Here is an 18129-nt window from a genome sequence, read left to right on the forward strand (position 1 = left end):
ACAGAGTTTGACGGTAGCAGAGTTTGACAATAGCAGAGTTTGACGGTAACAGAGTTTGACGGTAGCAGAGTTTGACGGTAGCAGAGTTTGACAATAGCAGAGTTTGACGGTAACAGAGTTTGACAGTAGCAGAGTTTGACAATAGCAGAGTTTGACGATAGCTGAGTTTGACGGTAGCAGAGTTTGACAATAGCAGAGTTTGACGGTAACAGAGTTTGACAGTAGCAGAGTTTGACAATAGCAGAGTTTGACGGTAACAGAGTTTGACGGTAGCAGAGTTTGACGGTAGCAGAGTTTGACAGTAACAGAGTTTGACAGTAGCAGAGTTTGACGGTAACAGAGTTTGACAGTAACAGAGTTTGACGGTAGCAGAGTTTGACGGTAGCAGAGTTTGACGGTAGCAGAGTTTGACAATAGCAGAGTTTGACGGTAACAGAGTTTGACGGTAACAGAGTTTGACGGTAACAGAGTTTGACAATAGCAGAGTTTGACGGTAACAGAGTTTGACGGTAGCAGAGTTTGACGGTAACAGAGTTTGACGGTAACAGAGTTTGACAATAGCAGAGTTTGACGGTAACAGAGTTTGACAATAGCAGAGTTTGACGATAGCTGAGTTTGACGGTAGCAGAGTTTGACAATAGCAGAGTTTGACAGTAACAGAGTTTGACGGTAACAGAGTTTGACGGTAACAGAGTTTGACAATAGCAGAGTTTGCTATAAAATAACGTATTACTCTATAACTCTATCTAATAACTAGAGAGAACACACACACTTTTCAGCGATGGAAAAGTGACATCCTTTAATGTTAATCTTATGTAGTTGTGGGAGATAAATCCACCAATTTAAAGGCAAAGTATGGTATGGAAACAGAACTGAGGCAAGATTTACTGACACATTTTAATAAAATATTTTTTTAAGAATTTGATGTTTTTGATGCCTTTATAAATAAAATGAAATAAATTAAATATTACAAAAGAAAAGTAAAATAAAATATTTTGTGATATTTTACAATGGTACATGATTGGAAAAAACATGATTTACCACTGTTCCACGATATCACAATTCCCAGCTATATCAAAAGGCAATATGACTAATATTGTGTTGGTCCCCCTTTTGCTGCCAAAACAGCCCTGACCCGTCGAGGCATAGACTCCACTAGACTCCTGAAGGTGTGCTGTGGTATCTGGCACCAAGATGTTAGAAGCAGATCATTTACGCCCTGTAAGTTTCAAGGTGGGGCCTCCATGGATCGGACTCGTTTGTTTAACACATCCCAGATGCTTTTCACAAAGATGAGAAGTTGCGCTTCTAAAATCATTCCTGAACCCTTTTTTGTTTTGTGCTTCTGACTTTTGAACTACAGCTTGTCTGTTTGATCGGACCACACGGGCCAGCCATTGCTCCCTATGTGCATCAATGAGCCTTGGCCGCCCATGACCATAGATAGATAGATAGATAGATAGATAGATAGATAGATAGATAGATAGATAGATAGATAGATAGATAGATAGATAGATAGATAGATAGATAGATAGATAGATAGATAGATAGATAGATAGATAGATAGATAGATAGATAGATAGATAGATACATTTGTGCTGTTAAACCATAGACTGTAAAAAAAAAAAAAAAAAAAAAAAAAAAAAAAAAAAAAAAGCAAACGCCAGGTAATTGACAGGTTTAAAAAGTGAATGGAAGGCTTTGATTGGTCCGCGGCGAGACACATACAGTGGGCGTGGCCCAGGTGTGGTTATTCTCACTGGAGTGCACAAACTATCTGTCAGTCTGCGCAGCCACACAGGAGGTCTGTGTTGTCGGAAGAGAGCCTGTCGGGTTTGACCGAAGGTGCGAGCAGAACCACTGACAGCAGCGATGACTGCCGAACCGATTCGCTCGGCTCTGGGCTCCGTCTCCATAGAGGACACCTCGCTGGTCCTGCCGTCCGACAAAAACCAGCGGACGGGCCAGCAGCGCGTGCTGGAGCAGGTGAACTCCATCAAGAGAAGCAAGTCGAAGATGGTCAGGAGTGACTCCATCCCGTCGCCAACAAGTACGTGTGCTGTTTATTTGCACATAAATAATACCTAATATATTAAATGCCAACCAACGTGACACTTTAATAAACTTCTAGCAAAGCTGCATGTTTGTTTGGCAACATCGCACTGTAAATATAGCCATGTGACGTTAATTAGTAAACTAACCTTCTGTATTTGACCGATTGATTGGTCCAGTGTATCTAGTTGTCTCAACTTTTGGGAGTAAGCTAAACTATATATTTTTTAAAGCAAACTTAAAAAAAGAAACAAAATATGAATTGATATTATTTACAGTATGTTTTTTTTCATAAGCAAGTTGAAGCAGGTATTTGAGGCAAAGCTGCATTCATTTGTAATTAATATCACAAACTCAAGAGTCTTTGACAGGGGTGTGTCTCTCAACCTTGAGATGGAAGCTCTCAGCATTTTTTTGGAACAAATAGCTATAGGCACATTTCTCCAAATGCTGAATACATCCTAAATGATACAGTATGTGGCACTGCAACATTAAATATTCGGTTCTTACAGTTAGGAAAATGTACTGTGAAATCACTGTCATGCAAAGTACTGTCAAAATAACCATATCATGTAGAGTAGTTATTTGTGTTTTAAAATCATAATTGATTAATGTTCTAGTGACAACATCTAATGTACGGTAAAATAATATACTAAAAAACTCAATGTAGTGTTTCTAGACACTTAATTGCATAATGTATTTTAGTTTAAATGTATATATTAAATGCATTTAGTCAAACTTAAGTTCACCTTTATATAATTACTTGTATTGAAATATGGTTCATTTCTTGACATAATGTAATTCATTCGAAATTGTAATGACGCATTTGCAATGATAAAGTTGCCGTTTAGCACATTTCAAATACTAATTTTAAATGTAATATAACTCACTACAGTTCACATTATTATCAAGTACTTTACATGTGCTTAAGTATTTTAGTCAAGTGTACTTCTTTAAATTATGACAACAGATTATTTAAGTTTTTTACATGAATTAAACTTTTTCCAAAAGGGTTCACTTGTTAAAACCAGGCAAGCCGCAGTGCATGCTGGGAACGCATTAGTGTCCTTTGTGGACATTGCTCTGCTATAGTTAATCTGTAAGAGATCACTGTAACTCTGACACTTATCTGTGTCTGTGAGCTCACCGTACAGACGCCATTTCACTGATGAGCTGGAGAACTGCTGCGTTAAAAATGACTGACAGCACAGCAACCGTCAGCCGAGAATATACCGGACCTTCACATCATTTCTCTGTGCTAATGATGTCCATAATGCTGTCTAAACAGGCAGCTAACTATAGGCTTTGAGGCGCAGATATAATATTGAGATCCACCCAGTGTTTAGAAGTGACGCACAGTCTAGATCAGAAGTTTGCTGATTTGCATTCTGTTGCTTTTAATATCTGTTTGAGTTTTGCTATTTTAATAAGAGAATGATGTGTCTTGTTCAACACCAGACTCTTATTTTATCGTATTTTTGGTAGCATATTAACTTTCACTAACAAGTCATTAACACACATTTCTGTATGGGGTGTAACGATACACTCTATTTTAAGCCACAATAAAGAATAGAGGGTTGCACAAATATCCCCCCATTGCATTATTATAATATATATCATTTAATATTATATAGTTTATTGTAGTAATGTCAAATATATAGAGTACAAGAAATGCAGAAATGTGTGTTAATGGCTTGTTAGTGAAAGTTATTATGCTACCAAAAATATGATAAAATAGTCTGGGGATAAACAAGACACGTACATTAATCTCTTATTAAAATAGCAAAAATATAATATATTACAATGCAATGGGGGAATATTTGTGTGTCACGTTTAATAAAACAATTATAATAAAAACCTTAAAATAGAGTGATCGAGTCTATCGTAACACACACCCTTATATATTTAAAATATTATTTATATTAATAATATTATAAATATTAAATTATATTTATTTATATGTATTTTTTTATATGTAAAGTCATAAATTATGTACATATTGTGTATTGTTTAATTATGTGTTTGTGTGCGTTGGTGGTGGCTATCACAAAAGAAAAAAAAGGAAAGGAAAAGAAAAGAAAGTAGTAGAAGAAAAAAGGAACAATTGTTGGGGAAAATATGTCTTTAAAGGAAATGTTTTTTTGTGTAGTTGAGTTAAAATATTTGAATGGAAATGCATAGCTACGTACAAAAAAAAACATGTCTTGTGCGCTCAGACATTATGAAGTTTTGAATGACATTTCAACCTCTTTGAGTGCGGGTTGCTGACAAACATAAAATGAACCTTTGCATTCAGATTTTGGATTAAAAGTTATTAATATGGCAATACGTTACAGTAAGAATCCATTTGCAAAAAAATATGTTTACTGCATTAGTTAACATGAACTAACAATGAAATATACTTAAAATAGTGTGTATATATATATATATATATATATATATATATATATATATATATATATATATATATATATATATATATATATATATATATATATATATATATATATATATATATATATATATATATATATATATATATATATATATATATATATATATATATATATTACACATACTATATTGGTCAATTACTTTAATAATGCATAATTAAAATTAAAATGATTGTATGTTAATATTGTTTAATGGAAATGAGTCATCATGAACTAAAAATGAGCTGTTGCAGTTTTATTAACTAATGTATGCAATGTGAGAGAAAGTGTGTGTTTGCACTTTGCAGTGCTGTGTGTGCTCACCTTTTCTTCGACGCTCCACATGTATTTAATACTCCTTTGATGTAACTCAATAACTTCCAAGTAGTTTCTCAATTAATGTGTAGTCATAAACCTGCATGTATTAGAAAATAATAGTTTTAGATGGAGAACACTACACTGTAAAAAATAAAAGCAGAAAGTGTACTGGTAATTTTCTGCCAGTAGTACATTATCAAGTAATTTTACGGAAATTTCCGTTAACCCTTAAAACTCAAACTAATGCAATGTGTAATTCAAAAAGCAGGTAAAACTCCTGTAAAAAACCAATATGCACAATTCCTCCATATTTACACAGTATTGTGCCCTATTTTTACAGACTTTTTTCCAGTGTAATGATGCTAATCTAACTGTGTTTGTTCATTCTATTAATGAAAGTTCATATAAAGGTTAGTACAAAAAATAATAATAATAATGCGTTCGATTTATATAGCGCTTTTCAAGGCACTCAAAGCGCTTTACAGAAGGGGGAAACTCCTCAACCACCACCAGAAAATAATGTGCCAATCTAGAGAAATGAAACTCAAACTGTAGTATGTGAAATGCCTTTTTTTCTTCAAATGAACATCAGTCTCAGTGTTTTGGTTTGTTTGCCCCTTCTCTAGCTCCGGCGTCAGTGACTGAGTTCAGTGAGCCCAAGTTCCAGTTCTCGCCTTTCAAACTCAACGACACGCTCTTCAAATTCGACTCCAGCATGAAGATGAGTCAGAGCAGAATGGTAAAGACTTCACACACATTGTGCTCCGCGGCGTGATTTACTGTATATATTATGTACTGCTTGACAGCAGCGATTTATGATTGTTGTTTGTCATGTCAGATATGTGTTAGACACGTCACAACTGACAACTCTGCTCCTCTACGTGGCTTCAGATGCATTTACAAAAGCCATTACCTCATTATACAATTGAGTTGTAGTGTATTACTGAATTAGAATAAAAAGACTGCAGCAAAATACTAAAATACTGTTCATAGGCTATATGTTATGTATAATTTAAACGTTACACACATATGTTGGATTTATAAGCCTTTTGAAAAGTGGGGACATGGCCAATGTCCTCATATTTCACCCTCTCCTTGTAATACCTGTCATACTCATGTCATTATACACATTTGTGTCCTCATGTCACAAAAACATGCCCACACACACACACATGCACGCGAACACACATGCACACATTCACACACAAGCACGCACACACACACACACACACACACACACACACACACACACACACACACACACACACACACACACACACACACACACACACACACACATATAGATACACACTCTCACACACACTTTTTTGTAATTTGTAGGGTTTGCCAGGATCACACACACACACCGCTCGCACACAAACACACACACACACGGCTTACACACGAACACAAACACACACATGAACACATACACACTCTCATACACACAGACAACACTCTCTCTCTCTCTCTCTCTCTCTCTCTCTCTCTCGCTCTCTCTCTCACACACACACACACACACACACACACACACACACACACACACACACACACACACACACACACACAAACACACACATGAACACACACACACAGGCATACACACAAACACACACATGAACACACACACACAGACAACACTCTCTCTCTCTCACACACACACACACACACACACACACACACACACACACACACACACACACACACACCATCAAAATCATTCCACTGTGGAAAAAGTATATATATATACATTCAGATATATTATATTTATTATATAATATGTTTACTATGTAGTAAACATCCAGATATATTACAGCAATGAGAATGAGATATGTTACTTCACAGTAGTGAGAATTAATGAGAATAGCATATTTTTTATTTTAGGTTCTATATGGCACAAGCATGATCATGTGTTCGTGATATTCTCACTTTTAGCACTGCCTTTCATTTTCAGTTGATAATTAGTGCACACAGTTTGTGGCTTAGCACACTAACTCGTGTGTGTGTGTGTGTGTGTGTGTGTGTGTGTGTGTGCCGATGTGCTCTGTTCTTTGGCATTTGTTCTGTAGGTGTTGTTCTAGGAACAGACGGTGGCTGCTATGTTTTATTGTTATGTTTTATTACACTCTGTTCACAGGAAACGGCATCTTCAAAAGATGTGATAGTGTATATTTATTATTGCAAGATTGCAAGATAAAATCTGTCATTTATTATGACTAATACGTTTTGTAGTTTAACTTTGGCTTTTGCTTCGTCCCAGATAAGGATCAGGAATGGTGTCAGGGGCCGTTGATATTTTGACTGTTCATTTATCAGCGTTTCTGTGTCGATTTGTGAAATCAGTGATGTCGTGTGTGCATATTATATGTTCAGTTTATGGGCGTGCTGGTATGAAAACAAAGTGTGTCCAGTTGCATTGTTGACAATATGTTTAAATATTACAATAAAGGATTTCTCTTTGGAGAAGCGTTCAGTTTTTCCACTCACAAATTCCACATGTGACTAGCGAAACCATGGTGCAAGCGCAACTGGCTTTTAAAGGGAATGGGAGATGAGACTCTGATTGGTTTGCACGTTACGCCCAAAACACACTCATGACTCATTAAGAGATTAGGGACAAAACTTCTACACCAGGCACTGGGCGCGCAGACCAATTTTACCATTGTTAAACTAGCAAAAGTGGACCCGGACATGCCCTAAACGCAGACTGTTCAGATTCTTACCAATGTTACCTCGCCATCTACTTGCCTGGCAGCAGAAAAAAGCTTTTTTAGTTGTTTTCATGGATCTGTGTTTTTTGTTTTGTTTTGTTTTTTGACAAAAGTGATGTAATGGCACAGGTATATACTGTACGTGTGAATGGTTATGATTGGTGAACCAGTTTTGGACCACAGCAGCACTGTTCTCAAAATGTCTTACCTGAGGCCTATCTCTTGTGCGAAGGCTCGGAAAGGTTGGGGTTCTGTTTTCTGTGCTTTTTCGGGTGTAAGTGAGTGTTTTCCCAATGACGTTTTTGAACAAAGTGTCTAATGTAAGAAAATGCGTGTAGTGTTTCGCAATAAGTGTGTTACAAAATTGCAAACAAAGTGCAAAGATGACAATGTGTTTAAAGGGTTAGTTCACATTCAAATTCTGTCATTAATTCCTCGCCCTCATGTCGTTCGACACCCATACAACCTTTGCTCATCTTCAGACACAGATTAAGTTATTTTTGTTGAAATCCGACGGCTCAGAAAGGCCTTCATTGACACCAATGTCATTTCTTCTCTCAAGACCCATAAAGGCACTAAAGACGGCGTTACAAAGCCCATCTCACTACAGCGGCTCTACAATCATTTAATGAAGTGGCGAGAATAGTTTTTGTGCGCAAAAAAAATAAAAATAACGACTTATATAGTGATGGGCCGATTTTGGTGATGAATCAGTGTATCGATTCATGATTCGGATCGCGTGTCAAACTGCCAAACTGCTGAAATCACGTGACATTGGCGATCCAAATCATGATCATTTTGGTGCACAAAAACTATCGCCACTTCATTAAATGATTGTAGAGCCGCTGTAGTGAGATGGGCTTTGTAACGTCTTTAGTGCCTTTATGGGTCTTGAGAGAGGAAATGACATTGGCGTCAGTGAAGGCCTTTCTGAGCTGTCGGATTTCAACAAAAATATCTTAATTTGTGTTCCGAAGATGAACGGAGGTCTTAAGTAATTGACAAAATTTTTGGGTGAACTAACCCTTTAAGTGTCTTTAACGATTATTTACAGCTATTTAAACGATTCATTTGATGCAATGCACTTATTGTGTACACATACATGTTATTTCAGTGTACTTATATTTATAAATTACTACCATGTAATAACAGCTCTAAGTTCAACATTAACACAATGCGCCCCATTATAAAGATCTGAGCACATGGTCTGAAGCGCATGGCGTAGGTGCGCTTAGGGCGTGTCCGAATCCACTTTTGCTAGTTTAACGATTAAAAAAATGTCCGGCGCTCCAGGCACATGGTCTAAAAGGGGTTGTGTCTAGTCTCTTAATGACTCATGGGTGTGTTTTAGGCATAACGTGCAATAAACCACTCATCTTGCATTCCCATTAAAGCCAGTTGCGCTCGCACCATGGAGGATTCACTGTTTACACGGCTGAATATAGACACCCTTAACCTGACGAGTCAGTTTGATACATGTGTGTATTTAAAGGTGCACTATGTAGTATTTGTGCAGTAAAATATCCCAAAACCACTAGGCCGGTGTTATATATTTTGTTTAGTTGAGTACCTACAATATCCCAAATGTTTCCAACTATTTGTAAATTGTGAGAAAATGTATATTTTAACTAAGGACCGGGACGTTTCAGCATAGCGTCTGAGGAAGTCGCCTGTCAATTGCGTCATATCTGCTTTACCCTCGGTTTCGTGTTTTATTTGGCAGAAGTGCTTTTCTCTTAGCAGTGTGAACAAGTGAACGCACGGAGTAACGTCATAACATCATTTTAAACACACTTAAATGTATCTAATATGATAAACGGAGTTGCTTTACCTCATAATCATGACCGGAAAAGAGGAAATAGTGCAGGTGCCTGGCGACTGTGTCCTGTGCCGTCATAATAAAAGTCCCGGTATTCGCGAGCCGTGAGTTTGCGTATCAATCGCTCCAGCGGTCTTGCTCAGCTCCTCAACACTCGGTCCTGCTCTGCTTCACTACAGTAACGTTAATAATCACATCCATGAACATGATTTCTGCCTGAGTCCTATTTTCCACCGGCTGTGAGGTGAAGACCACATCTCAAGATGCTGTGCTCAAACTTGCCGTCATCAAACTACTCCTTTGTTTTGAATAGGCGACCTCTAGTGGACAGAAAGTTGCATAGTGCACCTTTAAAGGGGGGGTGAAACACTCAGTTTCAGTCAATCTCATGTCTATCTTGAGTACCTATAGAGTAGTATTGCATCCTTCATATCTCCGAAAAGTCTTTAGTTTTATTATATTTATAAAAGAAATATGGGCTGTACCGCGTCTTTCCGGAAAAAAACGAGCGCCTGGAGGCGTATCGTGTGGGCGGAGCTAAAGAATGACGATCGCGCACAAAGCGGTGACGTCCTCAAGCGTGGAGAAACCCATGGCTATCTCAGCTAATAGGGATATGATCCAGAATCAAATATGAGGCAGAAATAAATTGAACAGGAGAAACAGCGACATCAGGACGTCCGTCTCTGTGGTATGTACTGTATTTAGTGGCCTGTCAACATTTGTGTGGGTTTACTCACAGTTTATGATTCGGTTTATGGACTATTGTATGCGACTAAACCTTAGCAGTAGCAAGCAAAACGGTTTTGCACGTCAGACTAGTGTAACGTTATACATCGAACAACAATGGAGTAACCGTTAGCGCATTTGAATGACGAAACACGCGATCGTGTCGTTTACTGATGTTTACTCACGCGACGGTAGCCAATAGCAGAGACATTTGAAGCAGTTTTACTCACCGACTGCTTCCAAAGCAGGACCGAACCTTTATCGCTGGGACCGCTCCGTCAAAAACACACTTCTTTGGTATGATTTGGTGAAGTCCTGACAGCAGTGAACGGTGGAGATTCACTTTGCGACGCGACTGAAGCGATGTTGTGACGCTTCCCGTCATTTCTGCGTTCAAATCGGTTCAAATGCAGCGCTGCCTTCCCGGAATGCTGTGCTGAAGCGTTGAAGTCGCTCGACGTCACCCATAGGAATAAAGTGGAGCGCGGCGCGGAGTGTTTATGGGCGTGCATTTCCTCTCTCGCTCTAGTCACGCGCGCGCGCACCCTACCGGGAGAAGAGCCCGTACGGCCCATACAAGGACCTTCCGCTCTATTAACGTCAAGTCGAGCCATACTCGAAAAAAAACTCTCTGAAACTTGTGAGAAACCGGAAGGAGTATTTTTGACACAGAAATACTCCATCCAACGTCCAACATTAGTTTTTGAAACGTTGTCTATGTTTAGGATGGGAATCCAAGTCTTTAACAGTGTAAAAAGCTCAGTATGCATGAAACAGCATTTCACCCCCCCCCCCCCCCCCCCCTTTAAATACAGCAGTCGTTTTCAGTTCCTCAAAATAGCTCCTCGTCAACAATGCGCCTGAACACAACTGGGCTTCAGACAAGCCCATGGGCGAACAGATTTGCACGAGTCCATTTACTGTGTAAACAAGGTGGCACTGGCCGTGGGATTGATAACTGCGTCGAGCTGAAACTAGCAAAAAACACTTGCCGGGTGTATGATAGTGCCCTCTGAGTCCAGACTCAATGAAAGCCTTTGGGATGTACTAAAGACACTTTGTCACTGCGACTGCTTTGTCAATACAGGATCTTGACCAAGCATTGTTGCACCTCTTGATTAGAATAACATCTGAGCATTTTTTTGTGTACATTTTTGGTGAAGATCTTTGAATTTGTATGTTGAATGAATATAAATATTGATAATAAATAAAAGTTTATCTTATTCCTAATTTTTCCTAATCCATTAATACTTTGTTCATTTTACTATTATTTTTTTGCCCAGACTGGTCGCAGCTTGTCTGCGCGCCATATGCGGAGAAGTCAGATGTACTGGAATACGCAGTCTCAAACCAATGGGATGAAGCCCAGTGGCAGCGACCCCTTCCTTGAATAAAATAGGTGGCGCAAATTTCCAGAAGCCCAAGGAGAGGAGGGCTTATACCGTGCGACATAACCGCACAACTGGACAATCTATGAAGCTGGAGAATAACTCGCAGGTCAGCGCCAGCAAATCACAGACAGTGACGAAAATCACCACGACGACCAAGAGCAAATCAGAAACATCAGGGTGAGTGTGTAGGCAATGGCATTCGGCGAAAAAACAAACAAACATCCTCATGCAATAAAGTTTACTTGTACTAAAAGAATAGTAAGATAATAAACCTAACACTATATTATTTAAAATTGAACTTAAACATTGTATTGAGGCCCTAAAAGATGCAAGAATTAAAAAAAGTGAAGAGAATGTATAGAATTGTTTAAACATTTTCTTTTTGAATATTTTCGTAAAGTTTTTTTTTTTTATTTGTTTTTTTTTAAATTTCAATTGTTTTCCTTTCTGTTGTTTCCTTTGATGCTATTATGAAGGTAATACACAATTATACACTGTGGTCCTCTGTATGCATGTTGTCCTTGTTCTTTTTATGCAATAAAAAAATAAAAATAAATAAAAAGACAGGGGAAAATATAAGGGAGATTTTAAAAAAAAAAACACTGGATGGATTTTTTCTCATTATAGGATGGTTGTGTACAGTCACTGCCACACACATTTCAATACAATTAACTTGTAAAAGTGCATGGACCATTATATGACCCCTTTAAAAAATGAGTTTGTCATAGTTTTGTAAAAATGTTTTAACTTTAGTTGTGTGTCTTTTACATAGTTCAAAAGCATGCTTCAGTCCAGTCGGATTAATGGATGACATCACTCTGAAGGAAGCAGTGGATTATCTGAGTAACTCGGATGAGAACCTTCAGCTGTGTGGAGCATCATACATACAGCACAACTCCTTCATAGACGACAAAGCCAAACAAGAGGTCAGGAATCTGCTTCATGTATCAAGAGACAGCCAGAATATAATCTGTCTGTCCCTCCCTCCCTCCCTCCCTCCCTCCCTCCCCTCCCTGTCTTTCTGTCGTGATTGGCCACAGCATTTTAGGCAGCACGTGAACTGTCAGTTTTTTGAATTACATGTGTTGGAAGAAAAAAGATTTGAGTCAATTTTGCCAAATTGCAATCCGGCTGTCATTATGTTAAACCCCGACAGAATATAATCTGTCCGTCCCTCCCTCCCTCCCTCCCTCCCTCCCTCCCTCCCTCCCTCCCTCCCTCCCTCTCTCCCTCCCTCCCTCCCTCCCTCCATCTCTCCCTCCCTCCCTCCCTCCCTCCCTCCCTCCCTCCCTCCCTCCCTCCCTCCCTCCCTCTCTCTCTCTCTCTCTCTCTCTCTCTCTCTCTCTCTCTCTCTCTCTCTCTCTCTCTCTCTCTGTCTCTCTCTCTCTCTCTCTGTCTGTCGTGATTGGCCACAGCATTTTAGGCAGCACGTGAAATGTCAGTTTTTGAAATACATGTGTTGGAAGAAAAAAGATTTGAGTCAGTTTTGCCAAATTATGTCTAGACGACTGGGTCAGAGCATCTCCGAAACGACAAGTCTCGTGGGGTGTTCCCTGTAAGCAGTGGTTAGTACAAGTGGTGCAAGGAAGGACAGCCAGTGACCTTGTCTCAGGGTCATGGGTGCCCAAAGCTCATTGAGGCATGTGGGGAGCGAAGGCTGACCCTTCTCCTTAAAAACGCAATTCTGCGATCAGTGCATAGCAGTCTGATGTGTATGGGGCTGCGTAGCTCAAAGCTGCCACTGCCGAAAGAACCTACTGGACCATCCGATCTATGATGGTTCCACCTCGAAACCTACAGGACTTAAAGGATCTACTGCTAATGTCTTGGTGCCAAATTCCAGAGGTCTTGTATAGTCCATGTCTCGACACATCAGAGCCTAGCTTAGAAATCGACGCACCCTAGCGGCAGCAAATCTAATTTGTCGTCTAGCAACTCTCAATACACTTCTGAGCTGTAAACGCCAAACTCTGGTCAGGCCAATCACATCGTCTATAGAGTCGGTGGGTGGGGCTTAACATAATGAAGGTGTTTGTGTGCTTCTAGTAAACACAGAAACTGGCGAACGGCGGTCTTTCGAATCAGCTTTGACTGCGATTCTGGAAGACTTGGAGTTAAGCTTTTCTCTGAGAAAAGAACAAAGAACGGCACTGAAGTCATTCTTAAAAAGGGAAGATGTGTTCAGAGTTTAGCCGACCGGATACGGTGAATGTTTAATCTGTCAGCGAGCTCTGTTTCACCTTCGTTGCTCTGGTTGGTGTAGCGCTATCCTATCGCGTGCAGAGGGAGTTTGAAAGACAGCCGTTTATCCGCCCCTCGGATTGAGCTGTCAATGGAGAGTTTCCAGACTAAACATCTTGATGTGGGTCTGGCTTGACAGGCTAATCAGAGCCATATTGGCAGGGAGATCTACATTATATTCGGCAGGTGGTTTTAATGTTGTGGCTGATCAGTGTACAGTATGTCTGTCTGTCTGTGTGTCATCCGTCTTAAACTTATGAATTTATTTAATGATATTTAAATAATGTTTAAATAATTAAATAAACAATTTTTATAACAAGTGTTGTTTGGTGTCACTAAAAGATTTGTCAGTTGGGAGGGATTCCTGCTCTCATAAAGTTGCTGAAAAGTGACAATTCAAAGCTGCAACAGACAGCCGCCGGTGCACTGCGCAACATGGTTTTTAAAGACGACCATAACAAGAGTCTGGTGAAGTGTTGTGATGGACTAGAAGCCATTCTGAACTTGCTCCAAAACACCAACGAAGCAGAAACCCAGAAACAACTCATTGGTAAGACGTGCCACTCTCGCTCGACTCTTTCCCGTGCTTCAGCATTTTGATGAGTCGTGTGTCTTTTGTTGTTATGTGACCAAATGCGTGAATGTTGTCCTTTATGTTTAAAATGAATGAAAGTGCCATGAGTTGTTTTTGTGTTTTGATATATTGGGTTCATCAGTGTTGTTCAGTGTTGTAAAGTATACCGCCTTTGGTGTGGGATGTGTTCAGGTCTGCTGTGGAATCTGTCCTCGGCTGATGACCTGAAGTCAGAGCTGATCACGAACGCCCTGCCCCTGCTGACCGAAAGCATTCTGGTGCCATACAACTGCTGGACTGACAGCAACATCAACAAATCCATTGACCCTGAGGTCTTCCACAACGCCACCGGCTGTTTAAGGTGAGAGTTCAGCCGCCCAAGTCCTCTAGAAGTGTTTTTAAGTGCCTGTATTATGCTATTTTAAAGGTTCGTAATTTTGTTTTCAAGGTCTCCTACCATAGATGTGCATGAATAAAAGATTGAGCATCAATAAAAAAAATTCAGTGTCTCTAAACCACACCTTTCCACGAGCCTACTCTGCTCTGATTGGTCAGATGGCTCAGTCTGTTGTGATTGGTCTACTCTGCTCTGATTGGTCATATATAAATGAAAATCTTGTTCTATCAGGCATATCATAAGATATTTGATGACACACATAATCATTATGTTGTTGTTTTTTATAGATATTTTGAAAAAGTCATGTCTGTTGTAATGCCAAATTTTGCTTGTGCTCTCATAGGAACCTCAGCTGCGCTAGCGATAACGAAAGGATATCCATGAGGAACTGCTCTCTACTTATTGACTCTCTCGTGACTTACGTTCATAATCGGATGGAAAGAGGAGAGCCAGATGACAAGGTTATCATGCGTTCATTGTTGCTGCATAATCTTCAAGCTCTTACACAACATGGGAAAATATGTGGACACCACAAGCGATGCCTCAAATTTGCACGATTCTTTAAACTTCATTTATCCTCTAAAATGAATAAATGTACATGTACAATTATATTGTATGAAGTAGCATTAAGGCTAACAGAAATGGTTGATTAAAAGGGGGTGTCCACAAACTTTTGACCATGTGCTGTGTAATTTTTCATATCAAATAATAGTCCCAAAATTTTACGTTTATCGAATCTAAAGGCACGATTACAATTTTTTAATTTTCTTTATGCATTTAATATTTGATGCATCAGGATTTTATGGTTCATATTCTATGATTATAGGATACTATTGAGCTCATTGAAGATTACAAAAAAATCTTCAGTTTTATTCAGAAGCCCAAACTGACCAAGATTTTGCTATTTGGTGCAATTTCTGATATTTATGTGGTCAAAAGGGTAACACTTTAGTATGGGGAACACATATTCACGATTAACTATGACTTTTGCCTCAATAAACTCCTAATTTACTGATTATTAATAGCTAGTAAGGTAGTTTTTGTAGCATTTAAATTTAGGTATTGGGTTGGATTAAGGGATGTAGAATAAGGTCATGCTGAATAAGGCATTTATATGTGCTTTATAAGTGCTAATAAACAGACAATATCCTAGTAATATGCATGATATTTAGCAACTAGTTAATAGTTAATAACTGAACCTTAAAATAAAGTGTTACCATCAAAAGATAAAAAATAAGGTAAGATATAGTTCTGATAGTTTGTAATGTAAACCAATGTAATTTTATAGCAAACCGCTTGCATAAAATGCATATAAATAGAATTTGATACATTTTAGCAATATTTTTATAAATAATTGTGTTTGGATAAACAAGTAAACCTAAGATGAACAATCCAGCAATTGTTTATCTTGAAATATTACTAACAATTTAAAAGTTCTTATGTTTACTTCATAAAAATCTGTGCATTTTTCACAGCAAAAATTAACAAGAACCATGATCTGAAAGGGGGCGGCCTTTTACTTGCTAAGAAACCTATCATTCAGATGACAGAATGGAATGTAATAAATAAAGTACAGCAGGCTTTTCAGCAAAGGTTTTATCAAGTTGAAAATGTATACATTTTATTTTTCAGGTCAAATATGATACAGCTCGCTTTATATAGGGTCAAGCATATTCATAGAATTTTAACTTTGCTGAAAGTGACGTTTTTTTGTCCTGCTTCTCTTTGTTTACTGTGCAGTCCGTGGAAAACTGTGTCTGTATACTCCATAACCTGAGCTACCAGCTGGAGAAAGAGGCTCCTGAACACTTCAAACAGTTCATCCCCCCGGAAGCAAAAGAGGGCACGAAGAAAGAAGGCAAAAAGAGCATCTTCTCCCCCAAGAGCACCAAGACTCCGAAGGTAAAAGCTGTTACTGGTAAAACAACTAACATGTAGTATGTTCTTTTGCCACCGCCAGCGTTTTTGATAACTAAATATGGGTACGTTTTATAAAAAAGCAACATTTTGAGCAAAAAGCTGAGAAAATCATGTTTTGGTCAACTACATCCAGAACAAAGCAGAGAATGGGGGAAGATCAAGTCCATCATCACCCCCAAATCTTCAGAACTAACTCCTGTAACGTTTCATTCAAGCTGTTTTGATTTATATGCTGTTTAATGGTGATGATTTACATATGCATATGATTATATATGATATAGCTTGGTTCTGCTTCTTCTTCACCTGTGTTTTGATCTGGAGATTCTGAACTCTTTCAGAAGATGTGTAATAGCGCCCCCTACCATATAACGGTGAAAACACGGGAAAAACGATTTCTGTGTTTGGCTGGGAAAGAGTTAAGCGGTTCATTGAGTCAGTCCGATTTCTGTATAATTCATTCACACAAAGCTATTTTATGTCTTTGTATGTTTTTGAGTGCTAGTAAAGCACTGTTCACACCAAGGATGATAACGATAAAGATATTTCTTAAAGGCCATCTTTCAATTTAATTGTATAACTAATTTTATACAGAATATTGTATCGAAATGTCAATTTAAAAAGACATACATAAGAATACATTTTACAACACCCACGCGCAGGAATTAAGAAAAAAAGTGCCTGTTCTAAGCTACGCTCCAAAAACCCGCCTTTTCCCAGAGAACGCGCCATATGACGCAACGACGGGCAAACATAGGCGCTGCAGCCCTGGCTCTCAGTGTGGGTTTACGTAGTCTGAGAGGTGGAAACAAAAAATAGAGATTTTCGTTATCGTAATTATAGTTATAGTAGGTTTGAGTCGTCACAATGGTGAATTCTGTTGTCACAATGGTGAATCAATAAAAGATCGTTGTTACAATGACTGTATTTACATGAACAGCATTCCCGTCCTAGCCGAAAGACTAACTGCTTTCATACACGTACTCCACAGTACATGTGAGCTCATTTACATTATGTCCGTCGGAAATACTAAGAGGTGAGTAGTATAACAGCCGACTAAGGTCGGAATTCCAGCTGTCCGGTTATGTTGTTCAGATAACGCTTGACATCTGCAGAAGCAGAACATGCGGAGCGGGCACATAGGTCTAAAAGTAGTTAATGATTAAACATCACCTAGCAATTTCTACAAAATTTCACGATAAACTATGTTGTGTAGAAATGCGCAGAATGTCTATCCCTATCTGACCGTCACATGTGTAAGCTATAGCCTACATCCTACAACATTCATTTAAAATCTGGGATCTAAATTAATTATTTTAAGACACATATTGCTGGCATAGATGGTGACAATCTACATGGATGCTTGAAAAACAACAAAGTCGACAAGAATATTGCTAAATATGATTTATTAAAGATACTGCAATGTGATAAACATGGAGACAACGTTAGCCACAATTAGCTATAACGTTACCCTGTGGTCACTCACCAAAGCCCCTTTCACACTGCACGTCGGACCCGCAATATTCCCGGAGCATTGCCGGGTCGCCT

General features: G+C 38.8%; 1 protein-coding gene across 1 annotated transcript in view; it reads left to right on the forward strand.

The window, feature by feature from the left end:
* The first annotated feature begins 1772 nt into the window (after nucleotides 1-1772).
* LOC137079524 (plakophilin-1) overlaps nucleotides 1773-18129 on the forward strand; it is a 34668-nt gene continuing 18311 nt past the window's right edge. The window contains exons 1-9 of the mRNA XM_067447476.1: nucleotides 1773-2050; nucleotides 5429-5541; nucleotides 11345-11381; nucleotides 11431-11629; nucleotides 12225-12378; nucleotides 14036-14243; nucleotides 14460-14628; nucleotides 15008-15125; nucleotides 16405-16566. Coding sequence (XP_067303577.1) covers nucleotides 1873-2050; nucleotides 5429-5541; nucleotides 11345-11381; nucleotides 11431-11629; nucleotides 12225-12378; nucleotides 14036-14243; nucleotides 14460-14628; nucleotides 15008-15125; nucleotides 16405-16566 — 1338 coding nt within the window. The 5' untranslated portion in view covers nucleotides 1773-1872. The remainder of the gene's footprint in view (nucleotides 2051-5428; nucleotides 5542-11344; nucleotides 11382-11430; nucleotides 11630-12224; nucleotides 12379-14035; nucleotides 14244-14459; nucleotides 14629-15007; nucleotides 15126-16404; nucleotides 16567-18129) is intronic.

Source organism: Pseudorasbora parva, chromosome 6, assembly GCF_024679245.1.
Source record: "Pseudorasbora parva isolate DD20220531a chromosome 6, ASM2467924v1, whole genome shotgun sequence".
Classification (NCBI taxonomy): Eukaryota; Metazoa; Chordata; class Actinopteri; order Cypriniformes; family Gobionidae; genus Pseudorasbora; species Pseudorasbora parva.